At 40.5% G+C, this 23437-nt stretch overlaps 1 protein-coding gene across 9 annotated transcripts in view; it reads right to left on the reverse strand.

Annotated features, from left to right (window-relative positions):
* FBXO38 (F-box protein 38) overlaps positions 1–19751 on the reverse strand; it is a 54161-nt gene extending 34410 nt beyond the window's left edge. For 7 of the 9 annotated variants that reach the window (XM_036312310.1, XM_036312306.1, XM_036312314.1 and 4 more), the window contains exons 1-6: positions 19624–19751; positions 12700–12893; positions 9114–9247; positions 4249–4412; positions 3876–4041; positions 510–647 (exon numbers count right to left, since the gene is read on the reverse strand). In XM_036312310.1, coding sequence (XP_036168203.1) covers positions 510–647; positions 3876–4041; positions 4249–4412; positions 9114–9247; positions 12700–12827 — 730 coding nt within the window. In that variant the 5' untranslated portion in view covers positions 12828–12893; positions 19624–19751. Of the gene's footprint in view, positions 1–509; positions 648–3875; positions 4042–4248; positions 4413–9113; positions 9248–12699; positions 12894–19623 lie in introns of those variants that run through there. The other 2 variants (XM_036312307.1, XM_036312309.1) reach the window with 2 other exon arrangements.
* Between the last annotated feature and the right edge of the window lie 3686 nt (positions 19752–23437).

Genomic DNA, 23437 nt, shown 5'->3' on the forward strand with positions numbered 1-23437 from the left:
GTGATTGTAAAATTTAAAGCACAATAGTTTGCACTTGACATGCTCGGGAAACAGAGACACTGAAGGTTTCTGAACTGAAAAGCAGTATCATAAAAGCAGTGTTTTATGCTTTAAAGTACATTAGATCAACTATTTACAGGCAGAATGATTAGGTGACCAAAGACAAAGAAAGCAAACAGAAATCTATTAAAACAATCCAAAAAAAGTGACCAAAGACAAAGAAAGCAAACATATCTATTAGAACAATCCTATAAAAAAGTGTGAAAGTGCCTATAAGAAATACTTAGAGACATAGTGACACCTTTTTTTGCTAAGGGTCAGACACAAATCATGTAGCTACTGTCTTCAAACAAAAAGTGTATTTATCTTCACAAGGTAAGTTACAAAACACATACTATAGTAGTAGCAAAATATAATTTTGTTTATGAATGTAGCTATGGAGTTTGCTTAGGTTATTTTTAGAATAGCATATGTGTACTAGTAACTCCACCATGACTATGTCCCATTACCTGCACAGTTCCTCATGACGAAAGTTCGCAAGCTGATGCAAAGAAAGTCTTTGAATGGCTGTGGCTTAGTGAGTCTTACCCACTTCATATAAAGGTGCCTTAACATTGGGATACAAGGAATTTCAGGAACATTCACCCCTAAAACATATATGTAAAAAAAAGAACAAACAAGAAAATCACCAAGAAACTCTGTATTCTGTATCTAAGTTCGAGTCTATTTTCAAGTTGATAACATATACTTCATGGATATTTTATTCAGAACAAATTACCCCATTAAAATCTATCAACTTTGTCTCACTTAAAACAGTCTTGTAAAGAACAATTTAAACAAACCATAAATAGACAAGGTACTTTGTTATTTCTTGAGTAAAAGCACATGGGAAGATAGGATTTTATATGTTATACACATAAGTCTTTCTCATAACACCACAACCCTTCCAGGATACATTTGCCCAGTGGATATAATATAAATATAGGTTATTGATAGCAAAAGTAAGAAGATACAGAAACAATATACAAAATTACTATTTCACTACCAGTGTCCACTATCCTGCCAGTGGGAAAACTAAATTTCTCAGCACAAATGCAGGCTAGTTGGCTTTAAAAATCCTGGTTTCTGACTGATACCAGACACAGAGATTAAAGCTCTTCTTACAAATGTATGAATCTTAAGGATCTGTAGATGTGTGGTAGGAGCCAGTCAGCATGATGCTAAGAAAGTGAGAGACCTGTCAGTCATTTATTTTAATACTAGAGGCCTGGTACACGATTCGTGCACCAGTGGGGGTCCCTTGGCCTGTCCTGTGGACATGCCCTCGGGGGGTCCTGGATTGCGAGAGGGAGCAGGCCAGGTCGAGGGAGGGACCCCAGTGGTGCACAATTGGGGCCTGGGAGGGCCCGCAGGAGGGCTCCAGGGCATGTCCGGCCTGTCAGTCCCAATCGTCTAGCTCAGTCCAGTTCAGCCGGACCCCAGCAGCAAGCTAACCAACCAGTCAGAGCATCTGCCCCCTGGTGGTCAGTGCGCGTCATAGCAACCGGTCAAACAACCAGTTGGACATTAAGCATATTAGGCTTTTATTATATAGGATTTCAAATTGATAAAGTTACTTTGCCCTTCTGATCCATGAGTGGCTTAAAGCTAGAAATCACAGAGGACCATGTCTGGAAGAAAGGGGTGCGGATTTATGGTGGGAGGAAAAGTCAGGAAATACGGAAGAAAGAAGACAGGTAATTTGTACATTCTAAATGGAAGGAAGCAGCTCCAGGAACTTGCTCAAGAGTCTAAACCAGCCGTGGGCAAACTACGGCCCGCGGGCCGAATCCGGCCCGTTTGAAATGAATAAAACTAAAAAAAAAAAAAAATGACCGTACCCTTTTATGTAATGATGTTTACTTTGAATTTATGTTAGTTCACACAAACATTCCATCTATGCTTTTGTTCCAGCCCTCCGGTCCAGTTTAAGAACCCATTGTGGCCCTCGAGTCAAAAAGTTTGCCCACCCCTGGTCTAAACACTGCAGGCTACAGAATAGCAAGGAAGTGACACAGGTTCTGAGAGATATCCAAGGGTCCAGGGTTACTATATTTCATAAGCAGCAGCTAGCTAAACCAGCTTAATGCAACTTTTAACTTTGAGTCAGTAGAAGCCCTGCTAGCAATGGTAACTAGAGAAAGCAATATTAGAGTATTTGAATGTCTGGTTCTTTAAAAGCTAAATTCTATAGAAAGCTAAATTCTACTGTATTGATAACTTCTTAACTTGGTACTCCCAAATAAGCATGGTTAACTTAACTTTGAATGATGCATACACATTGGATGGCAACAGATGGGAAGTAAAATTGAGGATGAGACCAAAGGAAAAAAAAAAAACAGAGGAAGTAAAGTACAGACTGAGACTCAAGATGCAAAATTCAAAAATATATCTACCATGATGATGGTAGTTCTGATTAGGAAACCCAAGGTACCAAGAGTGAGACAGATGCAGATGAGACATCATATGCCCAATCTACATTTTGCCCCAAATCCATTCTATACACAAAGACTATTACCTGTCTTCCCCAGCACGTTCATTAATTTACTACCCACATTTGTATCACCATTACAGTGTTAAGCTGCTGAATTAATCAAGTTATTTAATGCATTTCAACTTACCAAGTACATATTTTTTTTGCAATGAACTGTGACAGGAATCATAGAAAACATAAAGATATAAAAATACAGTCTATGTGCAGGGCCTATATTTTAACTTCAGATATTCTAATGCTATCTAAAAACCCAATTTCAAACTAGATATCCAAGTCCTTAAACAGAACCACTCCTTGATCTTGTCAATGAAGGGATGCTGGAGAGCTTTGCTCCTCCTCCATAATTGTGCACATAAGTCTTATTTAAGACTTACTCCTACCACCCCTGCTGCTCTCCCTTCCCACCTGACCCAATTTCAGAAATTTCTAGTTCAGGACCATCCCAAAATACCTAGAATAATGCTTGAAATACAGCAGATACTCAATATGTATATTTTAGGTAAAATACTTAATAAATGAATTTTAAATGTCAGACTATAGTAACAGGAGTAATAAAAATTCCCTTCAGCAATCTAAGCCAAAGACAACAAATTAGAGAAAATACATCCAAATGGATTCTACCAATTCATTTACTTAGGTTGAAATTATTGGGATATAGTACCAGGGAATATTTAGACAGAGACTACACACTGTGATCATTACAAATAAGATGACTCTGGAAAAGACCATCTCTTCCCCATTTCTCAGGGAAACAGAGAAGTGGTAGAGTTTTCCAATGACTCTGGGTTGAAGAATACCGGGGCACTTTCTGCTTGGAGAAGATACGAGTAACCTAAGAGCTATAATGAAGATTTTTATTATATAAAAATAGCTACATGTGGCTATTTGATAAATTACCATAAAAAAACAATCAGTTCCTGTCTCACTAGCCACAGTGGGTACCATATGGGATAGGACAAGTATAGGACATTTCCATCATCACAGTAAGTTACACTGGAGGACTCTGTTCTAGAGGGTTGAGCTAGAATCAAGAGGTAGATGTTAGATAACAATGGCAGGATTCTGATTCATTGAAACAAACAAACAAACAAAAAAACCAACAACTTTCAAAACTACTCAAACTATCTTCAAAAAGGAAATAGAGTGGTTGTGAAGCAGTATTTCTCTCGTTCCCCATCCCAGGCTTTTTAGTGGGAAATTTTTATACAAATCTCATAAGCATATCTTTGCTACCATCAATCAACAAAGACATTTCTAAAATTCTGCCTATTTCCTTTCAATGAATATTCAACTAACGTGGCATTTCAAGGAGTCACAAGTGACCCGAGAAACATGTACTCACCAACTAAATGCAAAGTTTGAATTTTTGCTCCTATAGGAATTTTCAGTTTATTTTCAGGAGGAATTGGAAATGCTCCATTACGATTCCGAAACTTCCCCAAAATATGAACATGAGGCATATACGTCCAAATGGATTCTACCAATTCCAAATGAGAAGTCTCCACACCCTAGAAAATAATGCCAAAGCAAGCATAAGAAAGGCTTTTAATTTAGCACCCAAAGCTTCTATTTCTGTATCATAAGATGTTAAGCATGCAATGGAACTTAAGAAGTTTGCTATGGATGAAATTTACATGTGAGTGAACATGCGTTATCATTATTTTTATTTATTTCATCAATTAGTTGATGTTAAATGTTCAACTAGAGGCACTTACCACTAAGTTTGGGCATGCCTGCAAAGCTTCCAGAACACCTGGAATGCTAAAAGCTTCATGGCCACGCACCCTCCGCCTCTCAAGGTATCTAGGGTGAAGGCCATATAGCTGTTCGACGTCTGGCATCTTCTTCAATAGTGTCAGAAAACTGGAATCTGTGAAGCCTGAGAAGTTCAAAGATATTTAGAGCCTAGTTCATTTTTCTGTCTGTCAGCATTTACTAGGCACTTTCCTCCTCCCCAAAAAGTACTCTCTGGTACATAAAACCTCAAGGGGTCCACAGACCCTGCAACCAAAAAAAAAATGAGTAAGGTAAGAAAGATCTTCATCTTCAGAAAGCTCGGTTCTCACCTAAATCCCATCCCAACCTAGGTTCTTTTAGTCCTAATAACTACTCTGTCTAGTGTTTATCTATCACTCCTTAGACATTTTATTTATTTTTAATAAAGATTTTATTTTTATTATTGATTTTTAGAGAGAGAAATGGAGAGAGAAGAGAGAGAGAGGGAGAGAGGGAGAGAGGGAGGGAGGGAGGGAGGGAGAGAGAGAGAGAGAGAGAGAGAGAGAGAGAGAGAGAGAGAGAGAGAGAGAGAGAACACCAATGTGAGAGCGAAACATCGATGGCCTGCCTCCTGCAATGCTCCCTACTGGGATCCAGTACACAACCTGGGCATGTGTCCTGACCTGGAATCTCCCTGATCCCAAATCAAACCAAATCAAACTGACAGGTGCAAGGGATGATGCCCAACCAACTGACCCACACTGGCTGGGGCACTCCCTAGACATTTTACACCAGCAATTTTCAACCTTTCTCATTTCATGACACATATAAAGTAATTCCTAACATTCTGCAGCACACCGAAAAAAAAATTTTTTTTGCAGATCTGACCAAAAAAAAAGATATGATTTGATTGACTTACAAAAATAATAATAATAATAGTAATCACCTACCCTTAAAATTTTTTTATTGAATTTGGGGGGGGGGAGGGAGGAGAGAAATCAATTTGTTATTCCACTTATTTATGCATTCATTGGATGATTCTTATGTGTGCCCTGATCAGGGATTGAACCTATAAACTTGGTGTATCAGAAAGATGTTCCAACCGAGCTATCCAGCGAGGGCCTAATTACCTATCCTTTTTGCAGATAACATGCTATTGTATACAGAAAACCCTAGACTCCACCAAAAAACTACTGGATTTAACAAATGAATTCTGCAACGGAACAGGCTACAAAATCAACATCCAGAAATCGATGGCATTTTTATACACCATAATGAAGAAAATAAATTGATAAATAATATAGAAACAGAGGCATGGGAACATGGAACAAACTAAGAAATCTCAGATGGAAGGGGTGAGGGTGGCAGAAAGAGATTAACCAAAGAACTTATATTTAATAGGGTGGTGAAGGCCTGGGGCAAGGGCAGGGAAACTGGATACCTGGTGGAGGGGGGCAATGGAGGAGCAAAGGGAGGACATCTATAATATGTAATACTATCAATGATAAAGACAAAAAATTTTAAAAAGATAAGGTGCCTATAATGTGCATAAGGATTTTTGCTACCAAGAAATAACCAATCAGATGCAACTTTATTATGTGACATGACCAGTAAGATGCAACTCTTGCCTGGGTGGTGTGGCTCAGTGGTTGAGCACTGACCTATGAACCAGAAGGTCATGGTTCGATTCCTGGTCAGGGCACATACCCAGGTTGTGGGCTTGATCCCAAGTAGGGGGCATGTAGGAGGCACCCAATCAATGATTCTTTCTCATCATTGATGTTTTTATCTCTCTCCCTCTCCCTTCCTCTCTGAAATCAATAAAAATATATTTTAAAAAAACGCAACTCTATTATGGTTCAAGACAGGGCATTCACACCAGACAGCTATTGTGCTGGTTGTTGTCATTTTTTTTATTTGACAACCTGGGGCTTTTATTTTTAATGTAGGCTGTCAGAGAGCCAACTGTCAGCTCACTAATGATAAAAATAGTAACTCTCAAGAATAAAAATGGCCCTGGCCAATTTGGCTCAGTGGATAGAGCGTCGGCCTGCAGACTGAAGGGTCCCAGGTTCGATTCCAGTCAAGGGCACATGCCTGGGTTGCAGGCTCAATCCCCAGTAGGGGGCGAGCAGGAGGCAGCCAATCAATGATTCTCTCTCATCATTGATGTTTCTATCTCTCTTTCCCTCTCCCTTCCTCTCTGAAATCAATAAAAAAATATATTTTTTAAAAAATGAAGCCCCAAATCACTACGTCTTACATACTAAAGTTTTCAAAAGTTGTGCTTTTTGTACAGGGCTAGTTCGAATGATATGGTAACTTTAGCATCACAAAACTAAAGAGTAAAAAAGGATCTTAAAAATGTCTTGGTCTTTCTAATTATAACAATTCACATTATTATCCCGTACTAGAGGCCTGATGCACAAAATTCATGCAAGAGTAGCCTTCCTTCCTCTGGCTGCTGGCACCGGCTTCCCTCCGGCACCCAGGACCCGGGCTTCCCTCCAGCACCAGGGACCCGGGCTTCCCTAGCAGCCCCAGCTTCGTCCAGAAGGACATCCAGCCTAATTAGCATATTATGCTTTTATTATTATAGATAGTAACCTTTATTGACATTCAATGTGCTAACCAGTTTACATGTTTTCTCATCTATTCTCACAACCCAATGAAAAAGGTTATCACCCCATTTACAAATGTAAAAAATAAGCTTGAATTTAAAAGCTACCATGTGGCAGAGCCCAAATTCAAAACTAAATCTGACCACTGGCAATGTCCATTCGCTTTAATGGTACAGTACATGCTGCCTCTCACTAAAATGTGGGTAAAGTTCCACCTTCTTTAGAGATGGTGTGAGAATTCAAAAAGCTTGCATATGTAAACCATGAGTACTATATAAAAACCTTAGTTAGCATTATTATAGAGAGAATCAGGGCTCAAACTCAGAGACAGGCCAGGGTGGCATTAACAAGAATTAGTGAGATCTTATTCTAGGCTAGAGACTGTTTGCTGCTTTGACTCTTTTTATATATTTTGCAGGGATGGAAGCCTTGTGTTCACAGGTTTTATCACAGTCTGAAAGAAGCCAGCAATGTACATACAAATTCTTCTAAACTGTTTAAAATGGGAGTTCTCCTATGCTGCTTTTTATATAGTGCATTGATCTCATCTCCAGAATTCCTGCTGGCCTAACCTCCATTAAAGTAAATCTAATATAAGGAATGGCAGTCATTTTCACATTGCCCTAATTTCTTTCCTGTTACAAATGATCACTCTTCAAGTAAGATGAATGCTTTCCCTTTAGGATGGTTTCTTTCAAGTATTTAAAGACAACTGTTCTAGCCTCAGGTCTTTGCTTAGCAAAAAGGTATACACTATTGTTAACTAACTCTGGCCAACCCGTAAGAGTTACCAGGTGACTGAAGACCCTCTGGAAAGGATATGGTTGCCCAAGCTGTATAATATTCCAGTGATCCAGAGGTAATCTGTCCCATGCCACATAATAGAACAGAATAAGACAATTATCTTCTCAGCTCTTCACATACCCTTAAAGGCTCCCCTATACCCAGCCCCATCACATTTTCAAAATATCAGGATCTGGATACTTTGATGAAAGGTGGTTAAAAATTTTAAATTGCTAAACACAGTAACCAAAGGGCACTAATTAATGGATTGATGTTAACTGGGGGGGAAAAATCCTGATTGGCCCTTAATTTTAATTCTTCCCTTTCAGATATGTTCTGCTTAAATAAAGTCATCAACTTTTTAAAAATATATATATTTTTATTGATTTCAAAGAGGAAGGGAGAGAGAGAGAGAGAGAGAGAGAGAGAGAGAGAGAGAGAGAGAGAGAGAGAGACACCAATGATGAGAGTCATTGATTGACTGCCTCCTGCATGCCCCACACTGGGGATCAAGCCCACAACTGGGTATGTGCCCCGACCAGGAATGACCTTCTGGTTCAAAGGTCCATGGTCAACCACTGAGCTACACTGGCCAGGCTCAACTTTCTTTTCTCAGGGTCTCTTTATCTGAGGTCCATTTGTTGTGGTTAGGCTACTAACTTTGAGTTCTTTACCTGCAAGGCCAATGCCTTATTTGAAAATATTCAAGACCTAGCATAGGCCTTTTAAAAGTGCTAAAGAAATTCAAGTTCCAGAAGTGCAACCTCTGTGGCCTACTAGAGCAGCTTTACAAATATTTGTAAATATTTTTTTAACCACAGGGCGCCATGGAGGAGTACAGGAAAACATGAAAAACTGCACTGTAAAATAAAGGACACTTTATCTAATGTGATAGGCATATATTTAGGTAATAAAGGGCTCAGTAAGTATTTTCTAATCATGTATTTGTGGATTAGGCTGATATAGTTCCTTTAAAGAATAGGAAATGAAAACAACAGACCATTAGAACAGGAAAGCATCAGGCAAAATGTATTCTTTTTAAATAGATTTTTATTGATTTCAGAGAGGAAGGGAGAGGGGGAGAGAGAGAGAGAGAAAGAGAGAGAGAGAGAGAGAGAGAGAGAGAGAGAGAGAGGGAGAGAAACATCAATGATGAGAGAGAATCATTGATCAGCTGCCTACTAGGGATCGAGCCTGCAACCCAGGCATGTGCCCTTGACTGGAATCGAACCCAGGACCCCTCAGTCCACAGGCCGAGGCTCTGTCCATTGAGCCAAACCAGTCAGGGCCAGGCAAAATGTATTTTATCAAACTAACCTAACCTTAATAATTTAGCTAAAACCCTGCCTCCCTACTTACAAGATGATTCCAATTGTCTATCTCAAGACAACAAGATTTGATGACAAGTTACCTTTGATGGAAACATAATTAATGCTAGTTTTCAGGTTAAATCCACTTACCACTTGGCATGTATTCCCACCAGCGCCCAGCACAGAGATCCACAACCCTCACAACTCTCAGGTACAGGGTCACTGCTTCCTTTAGCTTCCGGGAAAGACATTCCATACACATGATATCCTGCAGAGGGAGGTACCTTTGTGAGAGAAAGAAACTCATATTTATCAAGTGTATAAGGACTTCCTCTCCCTGATGGGTGATTTTTTCCTTCTTCCATTCTCCTACCCCTCAAATGAAATAAGACCTTCGGAATATTCATAGGGTTTTAAGATTAATAGGCATATATGGCTTTTTACTAAAAACAGGTAAGTCAGCAAATACTCAAGTATCCAAAGAAAAAGTATTGAGCTTCCTCCAAAGGGTATTTAATAGAACCTGCCTTTCTTCTTTTAAGTTTTTAAGGACAAAAGAATCTCCAAAAAAAAAGTAGGAAGAAAAAAACTTCAATGCATTTCAAAACATGGTGTTAAGAGAATGCAAGGAAGATGAGAGCACTGATCATTTTGAACATGCCCAATATTATTTTATAGCTTTTCTAGATCCATTTTCTGTAGTGTCTAAAAAATTCTTCTCTGCTCCCTCAACACCACAAGAAACTCTATTTTCTCAGATATGTATAGTAAGTTTATAGTATATAATTTTCCCTAGATCTTCTACCTTTTAGATCACACACTTTGATAAAAGTATTTCATAAACATTAAGTGAGAACACTTTATCTGAATTGCAATTTCCTCTTTTCCAACCTCGTTATATTTTCCTTCTTGCAACTGTTCAATTAACCTTTATTTTGCTGTTTCCAGTAATACCAACATATGTTTTGAAAGATCAGAAAATATTCTTTTTCAACACCCTTCCATGCACACTTAGATTAATTTTTTAAAAAACATGCAAGCTGCCCTTTATGGAGATGGTATCATGTCACAGACGGAAATCATTGTTTCACAACTTTGCAAGGTAAGCTGTTCAATGTTTGCCACACAGCCCTCCCCCATCTTTTCTTTCCTTCTCTGCTCTGCTGTGTTCCCTACCTCTCTATCAGTTGACTTTGGCCAATGTCAAGTCCAGGTAAAGGCTTTCTGCATTGCTAGTCCCCTACCTGAATTCTTCAACATCCCTCATTGATTCCTTTAACCCTACGCCTACCCACACTCTCAAAATAGTCCCTTCATTAAATTATCTTCAAATTCCAGCTGAGTGTATCTTGTTTCCTGCTAGAATGAGAAGATGTCAACACAGCTGGGTCTGAGTGTAAATCCTAAAAATTAAGCTAATTCTAAAAGAAAAGTCCAAGTATGCCTGATGAATATTTCTCTACTCCATTTTTTTCCTACCTCTGGCTCCTCTCCCTTCCCCTTTAAAACTATTTAAATAAAGAGAATCAAATCATTTTCTCTACCAAGAAAAAAAAAAAAAATATTACTGCTAACTTAATTTACAGCCTCCATAACTTAAAGGTACGCAAAATTTTCAGAAACTATATAACTACACATTTTACAAACAATGAAAAATGTTGAGTTTAGTTTTGCCACTAAAACATTTTCCCCCAAATCATTGTTATGCAAAGTATTTGCCTCAGTTAATATTATACTCCCTTTAAATACAAATAGATCAGTAATCACACGAAGTTTATCTTACATCACATTTGTCTTCAGAAAAAGAAATGTTATTTTTTCTTCACAGATACATAGTCAATGGGCTGGAGTTCAAAAGGCAGATCAAATACATTTTAGAAAAGATGTGTTTAACATGGCACACACAACAAAGATTAGGTTTCTTTTAAGGAAGCCATAGTTTTACTTATTTCATGAAAACATGCTAAGTAATTATCAAAAACTAAAACACTGGTCCTCAGATAAAAACGTCAGAAGCTTAAAAATAAATCTTTTTTTAGAATAAACAGCTCATACCCAATTTAAGTATTCAGCTTAGTTCACAGTTCTTTACATTCTGCCAATTTGCTGCATGTTTTTTGCATTAGAACCAGAATAACATCCTTGTGCTTGACTCCAACCCTTCCATTTTAGTATTCTGTTTGAACTGTATAATGTTATTTGATCCACTCTCAACTTAAAATACGATCCAATTTTGTTCACAGTATGTCCTTCCATCATTCACAAACGTCTAACACACAAGCCTGGAAACAACTTTATCTATGATTTCTTCTGGAATTTTAATAGCTTTATTGTTTATTTCATTGATGCACTTAGAATTTAGTTGTCAGGTATGAGATAAGAACATGCTTTTATTATTTTCTCCAAATGGCTTTCAGGTTGTGACATCATCAATGAATAATAACCCACATAGCTTTTCCTCAGTGATGAATACCAAGCTTATTATAAACAAGATTCCCCACATATATTTGAATCTACATATGGAGCCTAGATATGGAGTTCTATCTATTTTACCCTACTGCCCGGATATCTTCTCCAATTCCAAATCTTTAATTATTGTATATTTTTAAATGTATTTGAATATCTGATAAGGTTACACTCTTTTTTCAAAAAATTTTGGCTATTCTAGTAGACATTTTTCTGTAAGATGAACTTTAGCAGTTTTTCATTATGTTAAAAAAAAATTGGTTATTTTAATTGGGCCCCTATTCCCAGAACTAAACTAACAAAAACTGCACTATGTCACAAAGTAACAAACTGAAGATGATAAAGACTAATACAAATTTATATTAGAAAATAAAAATAAAGTATCCATGGTTCCCTAAAGTAACTCTACTTCTTAAAAACATCTAAATTTACAAATATTTAATAATTTTTAAAAATTCAAATCATCTCCAAGAACTTCATATGGAAATTTACTCTAGAAAATAATCTAAAATAATTGAAAATTCAGATGGTTAGAAAAGTTTACTATAATTGTGTAAGAGAAAAACTGGAAACAATCCAGATGTCAGAACACAAGGGGTAAGGTAATTATCATGTCATAGGAATAGAACACAGTGACTAAAACGATAATTATGAAGACCATGTAGCAATATGAAGCATTTAAGCCATGCAGTGTGTGAGGTGCTTTAAAAGCATCATCTCATTGAATCCTTACTCATTGGTCCACAGCTAGTAAATGAGAGACTCAGGATTCAAACTCAGGTCTCCAATTCCAGAAACAAAGCATATTAGGATTTATTTATTGAATGGATCATGACTGAAGTAAGAGAGCAGGGGAAACTAGAAAGACAGGTTATTTTTGTTGATGTTGTGAGTTTTTTGTTTGTTTTGGTTTCTTTAACTACTGTTATAATGCAATTTGGATAAAATATAATTCAAAAAAAGATTCTGAAAAAAAGTTCATCACAAAATAACTTTCATGTGTGCACTGCATATGGTAATGATAGGTATTATTTCACAAAACTTTTGACTCAACCACTTACATATATTTGCATACTGAGCAAAAATGTGTTTCTCAATGTGGGTTGCAGTAAAAAAAAAGTCAGAAATGCTGCCTTACATACACAGTGATATAATAACAAAAGTCAACAAGTCTTTTAGTCAAAAAGAATTCCAAGAAGCCTGGAATGTTAACAGAGTCTAGAAAATATCTGTCCAATAGAACTTTCTGCAACCAAAGAAATAATCTTACCTAAAAATATGGCAAAGCACTTCATGTGAAAGCTGATTCATATAATCTTTTGTTTCCTCTGATACTGTTTCCTCAGGGATCTCATTATTCATGAGACATCTTTTAACACTTTTCTTTCGTGGACCCATCGCTGCTGCGTTATCTCCAATATAGAAGAGCAAATCTCCCCTCTTGGTTATTTGAATTCAAAGTACCTGAAAGCAAGCAGAGAACAAAGGAGATTAAAGTAGCAAATCAGATGCAGAAATTATCCCTATAAAACCTAGATACTAGTAAAACAACATTTACTTTAAAATACAGACAAAGATAATTACAATGGTACAGATCACATTCAAATTAATAAAACTATTACACATAAGGCGCAGAACATAGTTTTCTGAAGAATAGTACAGAATATACAATTATTTAGAATGAGCAAAAATCCAAGGAACCAGGAGTCTTGGATTCTAATTTGTATTATGTTGCTTCTTAGCTAACTTACTCAATTTCACCAAGCATCAATTTCTTCAAATATAAGGCAAGAGCTGTCACTTCCCAGCCACTTGATTGCCACTCTCATCAACTGTACCATAATATTGCTCTTGTATCCAATCCCACTGGCTTTCAGGCCTCTATCAGCCCTCACCTGGGCTATAGCAATGGCTTCCTAAATGATATCCACCACTATAATGCCAGGGCCCGGAATAAAGCCTGCCACACAGTAGGCCTATAATATATAATTTGCTGAATAAATGCTTACCATACCATACCATACTCCACACTGAAGCTAGTTATCATTGTACAACATTCCTCTGATTGCCTCCGAAGTGAAAAGAGCAAGATGTTGAATTTGCATAAAAGAAAAGGACAAATATGTTTGTGTTGGCATGGGGCATTTTTGGCAGGATGCATGATAAAATATTAACAGTGGTTACCTCTGGGGGAGTAAGAACAGAGATTTAGGAAAGTAGAAAAGGGACTTTTACTTTTCATATTCTTCTCCATTGTTTGAAAATTTTAGATTGGTCATGTGTAGCTCTTAAAAAATACACAATGACCGAATCAGCCTGCAAGAAATCCTAGTTTCTAGGATAAAATCTTTCCAATGTGGTCTCAAGCCACCTTTCCTATCTCACTTTTCAGTCCTACCACTTGCTCCTCAGGACACTCACTCCAGCCACACCAACATCCTCAGTTCCCTTAAACCATCATTGATCTTTCATCCCTAATAACCTATTGACTCCCGACTAGGAAGTCCTTCCCTTCCTTATTTTTTGGCCTAAGAAACCACTAATTTTTGTGTTTTCTTTAATCTGCCTTCAAAATCTAGTTTAAATGTTAAGTCCTCTGTGAAAACTTCTCCCTGGGAGCTTGTACCATAGCAACTTGTGTAATATTTTATTCATCATGTCTCTGCCAGGAAAAGAAACTCAACCTCCTGCCTCTAGGTGATAACAAGTCCTTGCCTCATAATAAACCTTCAAATGTCTGATGTATGAATATCCATCAGTCCTTCCATTACTCATATGCATCCAGCAGCTTCAAGGCTGCTAAGAACCGTTTCATGTTCCTATTTGCTACCATGGCACTCAATGACCTCAGCAGCAAGCCTATAACCCTGCAAAAATGTAATCAGATGTTACTCCAATAAGGACACATCACAGCTACCCTGCAGCACGTAAATGACTCGACAAGACTATTAACGAGTACAGAGTAATCCAACCATGGGTTAATTCTCTAGCTATCATATTTTAACGTTTCACCTTTAAAAGAATCTTCACAACTCTGCGCTGGCCAGGGAGCTCAGTTGGTTAGAGCAGCGGTCGCCAGCCAAAGGTCCGTGGACCACTGGTGGTGTGTGAGGTCCGAAAGGTTGGTGACCGCTGGGTTAGAGCATCATCCCTACAAGCCAGGTTGTGGAGATTCTGGGTCAGAGTACATAAAAGAAGCAACCAATGAATGCATAAATAAGTGAAGCAACATCTGTGGTTTCTCTCTCTCTCAAAACTCAATAAATTTTTTTTAAAGAAATCTTCACAATTCTATTCACTCATACCATACTGACTCTTCATCCTTTAAGTAAAAATCCTTCTTAGCCAGATCCACACCACTTCATAACTTACCCCCTCATCTACAATCCCACCTTTTATTGTCCCTTTATATTTGACAATTCTGTGGTTTTGTGTGAGTCAGATTTAGTAGCCCCAGTGTACAACCTACATTTGAATTTTTTAAACCAAATTGAATGTATCTTAAATATCATTGAGTTTATATAAGTTCACTTGTTTGGAACTCAGAGAAACATTTACTCACTAGATATAACATTATGCACATCATATAGATGTTAGGTCTTCTAGAAAGCCCACAAAAATCTCTTAAACCAACTGTAAGCATTAACTCTACACTAAAGGGCCTAAATTAGCAAGATTAACAAAACTTTAGGTGAGATTATATGTATATTTCCCATATCGTGCCTAGAATTAAAGACTTGGTCATGTAAGCTACCTACCTGGCAGTGGGTAGAATAGTGTCTGCCCCCCTTACTCTAAGCCTTTGGTGAGGAAAGGACTTGCAGAGGGGATTAACAGGTCAGGACCTATAGACAGGAAGTCCATCAGTCCTCTCCAGTCTAAGTAGGTGCCCCTGGAAATGTTCAGGACATAAAAAGCTTCCCCATTAAAGACTAATTTATCTTCCCTTAAAGGACTCATTGATCTCCCCTTGCCGCCACTCACTCTATAATGGACACCAAAATTGTTTTAATTAAAGTTGATTCATCTTCATTTACGTGAAATACAGCTAGGCCACGCTAAGCATTTCATCCCAGGCAATGAGTAATAGAGGCCTGATATCCCTGTATGAGAAGAAAATACCATGCAAGACATGCAAATTCCCGAGTGATGATGTTGTCTCTCCTGTCCGTGCACAGTCTCTCTTACATACTCTTATTTCAGTGGAATGAGGAATAAAAGCAAGTGAGAAGAGAAAATTGCCATGACTACCCTTTTATATCTTGGTTTCTTCCTACCCTTATCTCCAAAATATCACCATTTGCCACTTGAGAAACTCAGCGAAGTAGGAAAAGTCTAAAGCAGCAGTAGGTTAAAAGGGAAAGAGGGAAGGGGAGAAATTCCAGTTATCAGCAATAGATAAAGATGATGCATTGGAGGTGGCCTGCAGAGGAGTCAGGGAGGGTTAAGGAGACGTGAGTATAAATATGTGGACTATAGTTTGCAGCACTAGGGCTTATTTCCAGGGTTAGCAAGTTCTGGGGGCTTAGAGTCTAAATCTCAAAGAAATGTCATTCTGACAATTTTATAGAATCCCAAAATGTTAAAAGTGGAAGGGGCCGTCAGAGACTACCTAGTCAGAGTTGTTCATTTTTTCTGGGCCACAAACACATCTGAGACTGATGAAGATGCACATCTTCTCCCCAAGAAGTAAACAAATCATACCTAGACTCATGTATGCTGAATCACATACATACAATTTCAGGGACACATCAAAGCTCACCCAGAGGTCCCTACCCGAGACTGGCATCCTCAATTTTCAGATGGATAAATAGTACCAGAGAGGATAAGTCACTTGCCCAAGGGCATAGATTAAGTGTCAGAGCTCAGGCTGCGATTCAGACTCCCCAACCCACACTATATACCCTATCATCAAGTCAGTCCTCTGCACCTTGGCTGCCTCCCTGCGCTCTAGAGATATGCCCCAGTGCTTGGAGATGGGCTTCTGGATGCTGTGATAGAACTGCATCTCTCCTTCCATCTAATTTAGGCTCCCACACAGTAGCTACAATAGCCCTGGGTATCCTACAGTCATTCTGTAGCTGTTTAGCAGACCTGAGTCACAGGAAGTACCATTTTTGTCTTGGAGGCCCAAGTACACTCTAAGTAGTAAGCCAGTGTTATTTGTGAGTGTTCTTTAAACTAGGGTCCTTCCATAACACAATTTCTCTTAGACATGCATGCTCTTCTCCCAACCTGCCAGTTCAAAGCTCCCCCCATCCCAAGCAAAACTACACTATTCTCTACTAATTCAATTCCTTTTGATTGCTCCCAAATTTATCCCAGTCTTTTAATCCTCAGCCCTCAAGGCTTTCTCCACTTCTTGCACCAACATTTCCTTGCTTACAAAATCAAGTTATTTTCCTTTTAACCCTCTATTTCCATAATAGGGGTTTTAACACATTTTTTCACAATTCCCACAACTGCTGATGCCTATAAAGACCTACATAAATTTACTCCTTTACTCTCTAAATGTTACAACTAAAAACCTTCCTATACCTGTTCCATCTTGTCAACATCTTCTTCCATCCCTAAATTATTCTAATTACTCCCTTCCTCAGATCACACCAGACCCTCCAGGAAATGTGTTTGTCTCTTACTACACACTTTATAGGGCAGAGACTAAACACCTTACAACTAACCAGAAAACTAAGGGACTTCTTTTACAAAACGTTCACAATTCTGTATTAATTTCTCATCCCATATCTAATTAATAACAATCCTCTGGAGAAACTTCTTTTCATGATTGCTACTATCTATCCATCCATCCATCCATCACTTAAGTGACCCATCCCTTAACTCAATTATTTATTTACTGCCAACTAAGTGCTAGGGCAGTGATGGCGAACCTATGACACGCGTGTCAGAGGTGACATGCGAACTCAATTTTTTGGTTGATTTTTCTTTGTTAAATGGCATTTAAATATATAAAATAAATATCAAAAATATAAGTCTTTTACTATGGTTGCAAGTATCAAAAAATTTCTATATGTGACACTGCACCAGAGTTAAGTTAGGGTTTTTCAAAATGCTGACACGCCGAGCTCAAAAGGTTCGCGATCACTGTGCTAGGGGGTGACAGACTTTCTCCCCATGAAGCTCAGAGTGGAGATAGATTTTACCACCAGTGTTGTACAACTCAGTCATTTCAATTACTATATCTTAAATTACTTTTCATTACTCTCATCAAAAATACCTTCTCCCAGCCCTAGCTGGTTTGGCTCAGTGGATGCAGCGTTGACCTGCAGACTGAAGGGTCACAGGTTCGATTCTGGCCAAGGGCACATGCCCGAGACACAGGTTCGATCCCCAGTGTGGGGCATGCAGGAGGCAGCCAATCAATGATTCTCTCTCATCACTGATGTTTCTCTCTTTCTCCCTTCCTCTCTGAAATCAATAAAAATATATTTTTTTAAAAATGCCTTCTCCCATTTAAAACTTCCCAGTGTCCTCATTATTCTAATCTATCTGGTCAAAGACTTCTCTGCCCTTCAGGCTTCTAATGCCTTCCTTTAGTTCCTCTGGGCTTCAGCTTACTCCTGTCAAAGTAATCTTACATGTCACTTAATTTGGCCCCATTTCTCACAGTAAAGATTTCGAATGTCTCCTACCGAGGACAGCCTCCCTTTCATAAAGAAATGCCACACCACATCCCCCAAGCTGCTTAGATAAAAAACAAAGCACAAACAAAAAACCAAGATTGCAGTAAAGAAAAGCGTCAAGAATCATCCAGTCCAACTCTTCGTTTTCCAGATGAAGAAAGTGAGGCCCAAAGAGGTAAGTTGAGTTGCCCTAAGTCATCAAGGTCAGAAAATATCACTGCTAAATGAATCGAGGATCCAGGTCTTTTACCTTACCGAAATATGGTTTTCCTTTTTCTCCTATTCTATGCCTTAGAATCTTTTTTTTTACTAAAGTGTGTACCTCCAGGCACACAATAATTTAAACAAACACACACGAAAGTCTCTATTTTTCACCTAAAGCGGACAGATGATTCACAGCACTGTATATTGTAAAGAGAGGGAAAGAGCTTTACGAATCACCTAAACCAGTAACTGTCAAAAATGAAGTTAAAAATCACAAGCACAGATTTTTCAATCTATATGCCTCCATGTGTACCCTCCAAACCCCACCTTTCCCTCCCCCCAGAAAATCATGGCCTTATGGAACCATTATTCATTCTTCAGTTGTGCTGGGACTATGGGAAAGGGGATTAAGAACCAGCGAGTTTCCTTTGCCAGATGAGAAATCTCAAGTCCACAGAGTGGAAGAGATTTGCCCAAAGTGAACCGGTTAAGTTAAGCGAGTTTTACGACACATAAACAAGGTCTCCTCTGTTTCACACCGGTGTGTTTTACGCTGCTGGTACTGGTTTATAAAACACAGTCTTCAGGGCAGAGAGCCCCAAGGCGAAGGAAGCACAGGGCCCTTCCTAAGAGCCCAGGTGCCCTTGGCCGGCTTGGAGTCTGAAAAGAAACACGGTAGACATCTCGTATCAGTGACCTCCGGGCTACGCAGGATGCAGGAAAGACATGCTTTTCGGGTCTGTCTTCAAGGGAAGACTCTGAAAGGGAGCTGGGAATCCGATTTCCTGAGCGAGGAGGGCCAACAGAGGCATCCAACACATTCATTTTACAGATGAGCAACCTGTGCCACAGGAAGGCTCGTGGACCTGGGCAAAGTCACACAGTGAGTCGGTGGACGAAGTAAGACTAGACCTGGGGGCTCCGGACCCCGAGCTGGCCGCCACGCCAGGATGTATTCATTCGTGGGGCATCCCCTCCGTACGCCGACTACAGGCCTTCTTCTAGTCCCGGCTGAACCACCGACTAAACATTAACATCCTGGAACCCGTGATGCCCGGAATGAAATGGGGTGCCCCTACTTGTCTAGGCCCACAACCCCTGTTTTGTTCAAGAAAGGGCGTGTTCTTGGGCCAGGTTCAAGCAAGGAGGCAAACCCCACAACCAGGGCCTAGGAGGCCGAGAACCACAAGCCCAACCCCTGCCCTCCCGGGAGCGATAGGCCCGAAAGGGGCCGAGACCGACAGCCAGGAGGTCGGGAGCCCGGGAGCCCCCGTCCCGCCGCCCCCATCCAGCCGATCGCGCCCGGCTCCGCGGCCCGCCTCCCGCCGCAGGCCCCGGCCACCGCCTACCTACGCCGGCCCTCCGTCTGTTATTGTGGTCGAGAGGGAGGGAAAATTGCGACCGATGCTTCCCGCGGCCCCCACCGCCGTGGTACTTCCGCTTCCGCCGCCGCTCGGGCACTTCCGGAATGTGGTCATCCAGGGCTGGGCGCGCACCGGCGTCCATATTGGGTGTGGGACACGGGCGTCAGTGCGCCGGAGCCATGTTGAGAGTGGCCTCCCAGCGTGGGGACACACACACACACACACACACACACACACCCCACCCCTGTCACGTGACACACACTCCTGTCACGTGACAGCGTCGCCGTGGCTGCAGTCCCACACTGGGCACATACCCAGGGCTCTGGCGGTTGCAGCCAGCCGTTTGGACTGAGAACCGGAAGCCCGTAGTGGGCCATGCACCGCAGGATTTAGGGCAGGACGGAGGTGGGTCAAGGGAGAGTTCCTCCCCTCCCTGCAGAGACCACAATCAAGCACTTGACCTGTAAGCCTCAGTCAGCGGTTCTCAACCTGTGGGTCGCGACCCCTTTGACGGTGGAACGACCCTTTCACAGGGGTCGCCTAAGACCATCCTGCATATGAGATATTTACATGACGATTCATAACAGTAGCAACATTACAGTTAGGAAGTAGCAACGAAAATAATTTTATGGTTGGGTCACAACATGAGGAACAGTATTGAAAGGGCCAGAAGGTTGAGAACCACTGTGTGAACATGGACATCGTTATGGTCCCTATTTAACCAACCTCTGCAGAACGTAATGGCTTCACACAGTGGATTATGGTTCTGCCGAGCTTCTGCGGGTGGACTGGCTCCGCTGGGCAGTTTCAGTCCGAGTCTCACCCCTGCGCGGGCGGGCAGAGGTCCGCGGAGACCGCAGCTGACTGCCGGCGGAGTGGGTGTTGCGTGCTGGCTGCTCAGGCCGGCAGCGTGGAGGCGCTCAGCTGCAGCTGTGGATCCAGGTGCCTGCAGGCGCCCTCGCCCTCCGTGTGGGTTTGTCACAGCCCAGCGCTCGGGTTAGAGGAAGCCCTCGGGAGCGGGGCGCGCTACAGGACAGGCTGAGGTCCAGCCTGGAAGCCCCCGAGCCTGCTCTGTCCCATCTCCGGGCAGGGAAGCCACCGAGCCCGCCTGGAGCCATGGGAGAAGGAAGGGCTTCATCTCTTACTGACGGAGTGGCAAAGAATGTGTAGCCATCTTTAATTTACCAAAGCACCTCGTTTGTTTATTTTTTAATTCTTTTTAGACATATGTAGATTTTATTAGCACAGGTATCAAAAAGGAAGGCTGGGCGCTCCACCAGTAAAAAGTCTTGAGTGCACATGAATGATTTTTTTCAAATTGTGGTAAAAAATGTAACAAACATGAAATTTACCACTTTAATCATTCTCAAGAGTAGCATTAAGTATACAGGGTGGGGCAAACGTAGGATCACAGTTGTGAGGATGTGAAACACACAGGTTATTCTTGTATTATTATTTGTTATTATAGTATTTTCCATGCAACTGTAAACCTACCTTGCCCCACCTGTATTACTTACGTTGTTGTACGACCACATCACCGGCCACCTCCAGAACTTTTTCATCTTCCCAAATTGAAATTCTGTACCCACTAAAGGGCAACTCCCATTCTACTCCCCACCTCCACCCCCTACTCCCATGCTACTTTATGTCTGTAGGTATCTCATGTAAGTGGAATCATACAATATCTGCCTTTGCTGTTTTGCTTCTTTCACTTAACATCATGTCTTCAAGGTTCATTCATATTGTACCATGTGGAAGAATTTCCTCTCTTTTTAAGCCTGAGTAATACTCCATTGTATGTACAACCCAGAGGAGGGAAGCATGGCATCTAGAAAAAATAGTGCCACAGCATCTGTTATTTTTGTTTGACTTGCATTCATTTCTCCTGGCAGTAGTGCCTGCATATTTTTTGGAGAACAATTCTTTACCCTCATCTAATCCATATATTGGGGACTGCCCCCTAGCCCCTGCAGTGCCTTGTAATTCAGTTCATTTTAATGCGAGTTGAGTATGCTTGTAGCCATAACAACTGATTCAGGAATTTTATCCTAAGGATGGGGGTTGGATGGGTTGGTCAAAGTCTATCTGAAAAGGAAGACAACATCAAGGAAGACATGGATGGATTAAAAAAAAGGGGGGGGAGGGGGAAAAAAATTTCTGGAAACATTTTTTAAAACTGAATCTAGCCATGCCTAAATTCAGAGATCTTGTGGACTTTTCAGGAACAGGTGCCATGGAACCAGTTTCCTCCCACCCCCACCTTTTATTCTTTTTTCTTTCTTTTTTTTTTTTTAAACTTCATTTACTTTGAGTTGGATTTTCTTTTAGATGTCAGTGCATGCGGTTTCCCCACTAGAGGGTGTAGCTCACTCACTGCGTTTGTTCAGAGAGGTGATGTTGGCAGACAGGCATTTACTGCCACCTGCTGGACTAGTGCAGGGTCCCAGCCACAGAGTTCACATTCCTGCTAGTACCCTTGTCTTAGGAGGACTGGGACAGCAGTCAGATAACAAACAAGGCATGGCTACAGGGATAGAAACTGGAAGAGGACTGAAGTGTCAGGTTGAAGACTTGATCTCAAGAACCATGAAACCTCCTTAGTCTTAAAAAGAAAAAAAGGTAAAGGCAGGAATGGCAAATAGGTTTTGTCACCCCTATCAAATCTGATTGCCAAGGCATGCCTGGATTTCTATGTTAAGATTTGGAGGCCACATCTAGCTCAGCAGAGTGTACTGGTACATACTATCATTGATTACTGGTATCTGGTATGGCATGGGTAGAAGCAGGAGGATGGGATATAATCGATACTGCCAATCTATGGGTTTCTCAGCAGGACTACTACTGGCATTTCAATGGTTCAGTCTTCACTGTGTGACACTGTCCAGTTCATTGCAGGGCCTTAGACCACTGAATGCTAGGAGTACCACTCCAGTCACTGTGATGAGCAAAAATCAAGTCCCCACATACTTTAGGTGCCTCTTATGAGAACAGTACTGCTCTATTTGAAAATCATAAAGTTTAACCAAGAGTGACTTGACTTGGATTGAATTACCTGAGGATTGAACTAGAGCTCCTAAAATTCTTTAAGACTAAAGGGAAAAATAATTGGGATTTTTAAATTTTGTTTTTTAGATCCAGAGTCCAGACTGAGCTTGCCCTCAGAAAGGAGTAGGGATTGAGAAAGTGAAGACTTTCCAGCAATAGGGAGAAGATGCCTATGGGGATAGGGAGTCAGGTAGAACCTTAAGCAGGGAACAATAGCCAAGGCTAGAGTTGAAATTGGTAAAGAAGCAGTCACTCATATTAGAGTAGACGGGGGAGGTGGGTATTTTGTAGGTGGGATAATGTTCATGTTTTCCCTGTCTTCAGACATGCTTTTGGAGTGGCATGATCTTTGGTTACAGAGTGGCTTTTTCAGATTCTAATGTTCTTTGCAATTATGTTAAACAGGAGAACATCAAGGCCCAGCTGTGAGCAGGAGGCCAACCTGTAGCAATGTCAAGGTCAGCTCCTGTGTGTCATGGATTTTCTCTTTTTCGCATTTTATCATTGTGTTTAATAGTCATTCATTTTCTTGATCCCTCACTGGACTGTAAACTGCACAAGGGCCTAGACCTGTTTTGATTACCACTGAAGACCCAGAGTCCAGCTAAGTCTCCCAGTCTCATGAAAACTTAAAGACTAGTTACTGAATAAATGAATGAATTGTCCAATTAGCCTATCAGACTGAGTGGCTTGAAGTTAGGAGTCACTTCCTATTCAGCTCTGTATTTCTAGAAACAAACAGTTCTGGTGCAGC

The sequence above is a fragment of the Myotis myotis genome, unplaced genomic scaffold, assembly GCF_014108235.1.
Source record: "Myotis myotis isolate mMyoMyo1 unplaced genomic scaffold, mMyoMyo1.p scaffold_m19_p_6, whole genome shotgun sequence".
NCBI classification, from domain to species: domain Eukaryota; kingdom Metazoa; phylum Chordata; class Mammalia; order Chiroptera; family Vespertilionidae; genus Myotis; species Myotis myotis.